This window comes from Pinus tabuliformis, chromosome 8 (assembly GCF_031772625.1).
Source record: "Pinus tabuliformis cultivar Carrire ecotype Pingquan chromosome 8, CPIR1, whole genome shotgun sequence".
NCBI classification, from domain to species: domain Eukaryota; kingdom Viridiplantae; phylum Streptophyta; class Pinopsida; order Pinales; family Pinaceae; genus Pinus; species Pinus tabuliformis.
This window is the reverse complement of record NC_142294.1, coordinates 1,097,331,684-1,097,339,177: the sequence shown is the minus strand read 5'-3', so window position 1 is coordinate 1,097,339,177 and position 7,494 is coordinate 1,097,331,684. Positions and strand designations below refer to the sequence as shown.

Sequence of the window (7,494 nt, the reverse complement as noted above, 5' to 3'; positions counted from 1 at the left end):
AGGTCGCTGCTTCTTTGATGAAGACGAGCTTCTTCCAATAGATTGCAATAAATGCACTAAATAAGTTGGGTGAGCATCTTAGTGTCAAATTTTAAGTGATAATTTTTGTACAATGTTATTATTCAAACCACTAATGATAAGAAAACTTAGTCTGTTTTCATTTCAAGGTGCAATTATGAGTTTGCATCCCTCTTTCCCACCAATTTCACTCCCCAATAGAATAATTTATTTTCTATAAACTATGATAGATTTTTTTTTTATAAGCTACGGTGTTACCTTTTCTATTATATACAGCAACAGTAAAACTATACATATGCCTGTAACCTCAACCCGCCCCATAGGGAAACCGGGTCTGTTGGTCACTCCTAAAACATAGTTTAAGATTGTTCACTTGTCAGCTTTGAGAAACAACATATAAAAGAGCATGACAATACCCTATCTACATTATATCTCTTAAAGTCTAGGCTCAGACATATAACAAAACCTTCCATACAGACTGTTTCACAAAAGCATATCACACAATTCAAAAAATAACTCGGAAAACTTTCAGTCTACCATGATTTCTTGCTTGATTTCCTCCTCATGCTTCGCCTTGGTTAATTCCTTCAGCATGCCACGGATTTCCTCTATTTTGTTGTCCTGCTTCCGTATCATGAGCTGCATATTGGTAATCTCCTGTTTCATATCTGGCAAACTTTGGACTATCTCTATCATCTCAATAGCAACCTGCTCCATTTCTCTGGCTAACAAATGTTTCATCACCCAATACATGTGTAATGCCTATTTAAATAATGTTAGGCACCCTCTTGTATTCCTAGGATCTGGAAGCAGGGTGTTCCACTCCTCCATTTCTGGGTCAGAGGGTTCTTCCAAAACTCTGTTTTCCAGTGCATCTATTATCCTCCTGATATCTTCGTTTGTGCCTTTGACATAAGCTCTCTCCGCCTCTTGTGCGACCTGCTCTATGGATCGATGACCCCTCTTCTGCTGGTTCAAGGCCAGAGTCTTCGTCTCATAGCAGTCTGCCTGCCATGATCTTCCACGTCCCCTACGCCTCCTTCCTTTTCCTCTTTTTGACAGTCTGCCCCTGTTATTGCTTTTGTTGCTTGGCCCTACTTCAAAGGTCACCCTCGCCCTACATTTCTCCTTCCCTATCTCCATTTCCCTTTCTCTGGAATTTTCAGTTTCCTCCGCTATTTGCTCCTGCTCCTCCTGGGTATTCATCCTTTCTCCATCCTTCACCTACCTTTCCCTCCTTCCTCCTTCCGCCATATCATTTTGTCTATGTTTAAGTCTGTGTCCCGAGTCTCTCTGCTAAACTACTCTGCTCTTCGCCACCTTGCTAGATTTCAAATTATCTGTTGTTCTGCATGCTCCAGTTCTTAAATGCATACCACCACGTGACCCTTGTTGCGGCAGATGATCGTCGCTGATCCTCTCTCATTCCATTTCCATAATTCGATCTACTCCTCTTCTTGGTATGCGGTCTCCTCAGCATGCCATCGCAGCTAGCCTAGTAGTGAAAGCCTTGAGGTGTGGCGTGTGTTGGACGATACTACATCCCATCACTGCCTTGAGCTGACCGCATTTCTTCACCTTTATCGGGGTATGTGAGTTGTCATGATCATGGCTATATTGCTTCATTATTATCCTGTTTGGTGATTCAGTTTAAGTTTTCCCATCTTGTCCTGGCCAGCTGGGGTGTCCATATGGTATCAACTTTTCCTTCCGGTTCGTTGCACCCCCCATTTGCCCGGTAATCTGCTGGTCTATTACCTTCTCTTCTTACATGATGAATAACCTTATACTCAATACGTTTGATAGATTCTTCTAGGTCTCCTCGAGCTCTTAGCCACCTGTTCCCATGACTTGCCATGATTTAGTTTTCTGATTGTCTTTATAATCAAACTTGAGTTTGCTTCTATTTCTAATTTCATATATCCATTTCTTATTGCGATCCTGATTCCTTGATATGCCGCCATGAATTCGACTTCGTTGTTACTCATTATACCTCCTCTATCTGCATAGATCCATCTGGTTTGACCTTGGCTGTCTCTAAAGATCTTACCATATCCACCCGGTCCTGGATTTCCTTTTGAAGCTCCGTCAAAGTTAAGTTTGATGAAACCGTCCTGAGGGCGAATGAAAACAACTGGGCTTTGGTTTTTTATAACCTGAGTTTTTTGATGATGAGGGAAAACCATCTCGGGTTCCAGGTTTAGCTTTCTTAGAATATGGTGCTCTTCCTCCGAAGTTCTCCAGTCTTCCTGGTCCCACGTTTCCAATAGAATTGTTTCTCTTATTTGATTCTGAGTTCTTTTCCATAAATCCTCAAGTGTAGATGTCTTACCTTGAAAAATCCTTCTATTTCTCTCTTTCCAGATGTTCCATATGTTGAACCCCATTACCAGGTTCCATGCTCTTCTGATCACCGGGCTTTGAAATTGTCCCTTCCCCCATTAAAATAGAGTTTGTATTATGTCCAGGGGGTTTCGATTTGACTTTCTAAAGAGGCATCTAGTTTCTTCCCATTGAAACTGAGCTACCGAAAAACCGTTTAGGATGTGTTCCTGATCTTCTTCATTTTGTTTACATAAGCTGCATCTTGGTGGACCTAAGAACCCTCTTTTCTGTATTTGATCCCATGTGAGTATGCATCTTCTGCCTACTAGCCATGCAAACATGGTGACCTTTGGCCACCACCTATTCTTCCATAATTGTTTCCAATCTTGTGTTCGAGCTTCCTATGCTTGCTTGGATTTTATGGTATATGCTTCTTTGATTGAGAAAGTGCCTTTTGTGTTTCCGCCCCATCTGAGGATATCTGGTCCATCTCTATTTTTAATCCTTCTTGAGTCCATCTCCTTTATTATCCTGGATTTTAGTTCCTCCTCAATGTTATTATCCCATTCTTTAGGTCCTTTCCATTCTCTCCACATCTCATTTTCTCCTCCTTCCTTCCAGTAGTCTTTGACTAGGATTAAGCCTTTAGCCTTGGTTTCCCTGTAAATATTTTGCAGCTCCTGGATTTCCATCATTCTTTCCTCTGTTGCCAGGCGTCCTCCCAGAATTTTGTTGTCCTTCCATTTCTTATTTCCCAAAAAGCATGTCTATTTATGATTTCTCTGTTCTGATATGTCAGTTCCCATATCGCAGATCCTTTTGGCATTTCTTCCTTTCTCATAATTTCTTCAGCTGCTATGGGCATGTTATATTTTAATGTCCATATTTCCTTCCATAGATCTTTGCCTCCTTTCATCCACCTCCACCAAAGTTTCGCCACTAGGACTTGATTTAAAATAAATGGATCTCTTAGCCCTAACCCCCCTTCCTCCTTTGTTTTTGTTAAGCTGTTCCATGAACTTAGGGCCCATTTCTTCTGCTGTTTTGGTCCTCCCCATAGGAATTTCCTGTAAATTTCAATCATTTTGGCGCAAACTCCTTTCGGAATTGCCATAACCGATAGGGGATAGATTGGGATTGATTGCAATGTCGATTTAAGAAGCACCAATCTAGCTGCTATATTCAGAGTCCTAAAGGACCAGTTTTCTAATCTGCTCTTAAGTTTCTCTATAATGGGTTGCCAGTTAGCTATCCTTAGCGAGCTTATATCGAGCATGGTTCCTAGGTACTTGGTGGGTAGCTCTCCCTTTCTGAACCCCAAAGTTCTTGTCAGGTGGGTTTTAACCATTTCAGGTGAGTTGAAGATAAAGGTGCTCGATTTATCCTTATTTATTTCAGTACCTGAAGCTTCCATGAATACCTCTAGGATCTCCTTTACCTTTTTGACTTCTCTCAGTGATACCTTGCAGAATATCATGATATCATCTACGAACTGTTGGTGAGTAACTGGGATGTTGTTTCCCCATAGGCGCAGCCCTTTAATTTTCCTTTCTCTTAGCTCTTTCTTAATGTACCTTCCCAACCCTTCAGCTGCTATTATAAACAAGAAAGGAGACAGGGGGTCTCCTTGGCACAGGCCTCTTGAAGCATTAAAGGCTGTAGTTGGATTACCGTTTAGGAGTATGGAGGAGTTTGGCGTAGATATCATGCTAAGTATCCATTTCACCCATCTGTTGCAAAACCCATAGGCTTCAACAATGGATTCCAGATACTTCCAGTTTATTCTGTCGTATGCTTTTGATAGGTATAGCTTGATCATCATGCCTGGTTCCTTTTCTTGTTTTAAGGTGTGTATAACTTCTTGAGAAACTACCAGCACATCTAAGATTTTCCTCCCTCCACGAACCCTATATGTTCTGGGGATATTATGTTAGGCAGGATAGGTTTGAGTCTTTTGACCGTTAAGGTGGCTATAATCTTGTAAATAACGCTACAAAGGGCAATCGATCGGAAGCCTTCTGCTGATTCTGAATGAGACGATTTAGGGATGAGAGTTAATAAAGTAGAAATTAACCCATGCCATACCTTTTGATGTATGCGTGCTTCCTACACCACTTCTAAGATTTCTTCTCCTATGAAATGCCAACAAGCTTGGTAAAATTCCGCAGTGTATCCATCAGGGCTTGGGGTTTTGTTTCTTTTCAAGCCCTTCACTATCTCCTCCACTTCCTCTATGGTTGCTCCCCTCATCAAGGCTAAATTTTGCTCTCTAGTTACCAGCTTGGGAATTTCTTTACTAATCTTCCCTATGGCCGCTGTTCTATTTCTCTGGGGATCGGTGAGTAAACCTCTGAAGTGATTTACCAGCTCCTGTTCCATTTCCTCGTGCTGAATTATGCGCTAGCCTTCCTTGTTTTTAATTGAGAAGATCCTGTTCCTTTGTCTGTGCTGAATCATAGCCTTGTGAAAGAACTTTGTGTTTCTCTCTCCCTCTCTGAGCCACTGAACTCTGGACTTTTGTTTCCATAGGATTTCTTCCTGTTTCCTTCGCTCTTCTAATTGGCATATTACAATGCCCTCTTCTCTACTTCTCTCCTCATTTCTGCCCTCCAGTATATCCTTCTGTTGCAGTTCACTCATTGTTTGTTCTAAGCAATGCTGCTCTTCAAGGATGTCCCCGAATTCCTCTTTATTCCATTTTTTTATCTCCATCTAAGCTCTTTCAATTTGAGTTGAAAAGTTTGCATCTTACTTCTTCCGCTTTGTCTGCTTGTAGTCCACCATTCTTCTATTTTAGGTAGAAACCTTTGGTCTCTAAGCCAAAAGGCTTCAAACCTAAACGGTCTTCTTTTGGGGCTCTGCTTGAGGTCTATCTCCAACTTTATTGGCCAGTGGTCTGAGCCTTTTACTGGTAGGATCATGGCTTCTCTGAACACATCTTTCATAATGATTTGTTCGGAGATGAGGAATCTATCCAATCTTGAGGCTATTTGATTAGTCCCTCCTCTACGATTATTCCATGTATGGGTGCCATTTATTTTCTGGATATCCAACAATATTTGTTCTGATAGCATATCTCTAAATGCCTCCATATCTGAATCTACCCTTGTCATCCCTCCCCTCTTTTCTTCTAAGGTGTTAATCATATTAAAATCGCCCCCTATAATCCATGGCTTCTCTGGAATAAGTCTTCTCATTGCTTTTAGATTTTGAAGAAATCCTTTTCGTTCTGTTGGGGTTTGTGGTCCATACACTCCTATTAAGACTGCGCATTCCGATGATCCTATTACCTTGAAAGTTCCTGAGAGGATTCGTGGAAGGCTTATCCAATTTTCAAACTGTATTTCCTCCCGGTTCCATATGATTGCCAGTCCTCTTGCGTTGCCTGTTGCTTCATGTCCCATTATTTCATATCTAGCATTACGCCTGCTCATTATTCCTTTCATTCCTTCTGTACTAATATTTGTTTCTTGGACTATCATTATACTTGGTTTGTCTCTTTTTAATCTCTCTTTCAGGTATCTTTGTTTACCTCTACTGTCAAGGCCTCTGATGTTCCAACTTGTAATAATCATTTTAACAATTTTGGTGGTAGTTGGAATACCTCTGACAGAGGTATGACCCTTCCAGAGTTCACCAGCATCTCTCCTACCTCCTGAATTGTCTCACTCATTGATCGCCTACCCCTCTTTCTTCCTCCTTTGCGAGAGCTGCTCATTCCTATGTTCTGATTTTCTTGTAATTCTATCGGGTCCAATTTGTTTGTTGTTGTCACCCCTACTTTTTCCTTATATTTTTTGAAGGCTTCTTTATATATTTTCTTCTGCTCCTCCGGGATCAATCTTTCATCTAACAACCTCCATTCCTGCAATAGCTTCCTCATTATGCGCTCCTCTTCCCCTCCGTTATCTTTTTGTCGGTCTATCTCCATTTGTATTTGTTCATTTGGTTGTTCTCCTTCTTCCTCTGCCTCCCCATGTTCTATACCCTTTTGTTCTGATACTTGTTTTCCTGATTCTTTTGAGTTTTCCATTGTCTCTTCCTCACTATCTTCTTTTTCCCCCATCTCAATCTCTTCTTCCTGGAGGACTTTGAATTTGTTTTGCGTTTGCAGGTTAATATTTTCCTTTGGCATTTGTCATTGTGGCTTATTAAACCCTTATTTCTTTTTCTATTGTACTTCTTTAAAACCCTCCTCCCCCTGTTCAAGTTCCTCTTTTGTTATTCTCTCTTCTTCTCTCTTCTCCTTTCCATCCTCTGTTCTGTTTAATGGGCATTGTCTAAAAATATTCCCATATTCATAACATCGTCTGCATCGAAAAGGTAAGTGCCCGTAATACACTAGTTGTTGCCAGATCTCGTCATGATATTCCAGCTCAATGAAGTCTGGGAGAGGTTCAGTTATGTTCATATACGCACATATTCTGGCATATGATGTATATCTTCCTCTTTTTGTGGATTTTGCAACTTTCACAAAAGACCCTATTGTATTCCCTATACCCTCTAAAATCTCCCTGGCCCAAAACTCCATTGGAAGCCCGAAGAGTCTTATCCAGACCGGGGTAGCTAGCATTTTATCTTTATCTGGGTTATATCACTCTACCCAGTGCCGCATAAATAGGCATTCATTATTCATGAAATAGGGTCCTCCCTTGAAAATCCTTTCCTTGTGTTCTATGTTAGAGAATATCACGGTAAAAAAACCTTTCGCTCCTAGTTTTACTTCCACATGCCCCTTATGTTTCCATCTCCATTGAATCCATTTAGATAAGTCTTTCTCTGACAGTTAGAACCGTACAAATTTACATATTAATGCATAGCCTTTCATGTAACTCCTATATTCTTCAAGTTTGTTTCTTGGTATTACGAACCTGGGTTTCTTCGATGCCCTGGGAAGACATTTACCTCGCAGGACCGTCTGCCAGTTTGTTGCTCTAGCTGATTTTTCTCCGTTATTTGGCTTCATTCCATTCCGCATATGCTCCTTGCTTGCCTCCCCCGTTGCCATGCTCTTGTAGGAGGGGATCTCTCCCCTCCCCCCGTTTGTTTCCATTAGGCCCCTCAGCGCTTACTCTTCCTTTCGTTCCCTCTTGCTACGGTCTGGAAATCCCTCATTTGGCCCTTCTCACTTACAACTACACTCCCTGCTCA

The 7,494-nt window shown here is 41.2% G+C and overlaps 1 protein-coding gene across 1 annotated transcript; it reads right to left on the bottom strand.

Moving 5' to 3' along the window:
* Positions 1-5,045: 5,045 nt before the first annotated feature.
* Positions 5,046-5,777, bottom strand: LOC149239166 (uncharacterized). Its single transcript, XM_089369776.1, has one exon. The coding sequence runs from the start codon at positions 5,775-5,777 to the stop codon at positions 5,046-5,048; it is 732 nt and encodes a 243-aa protein (XP_089225902.1).
* Positions 5,778-7,494: the final 1,717 nt, after the last annotated feature.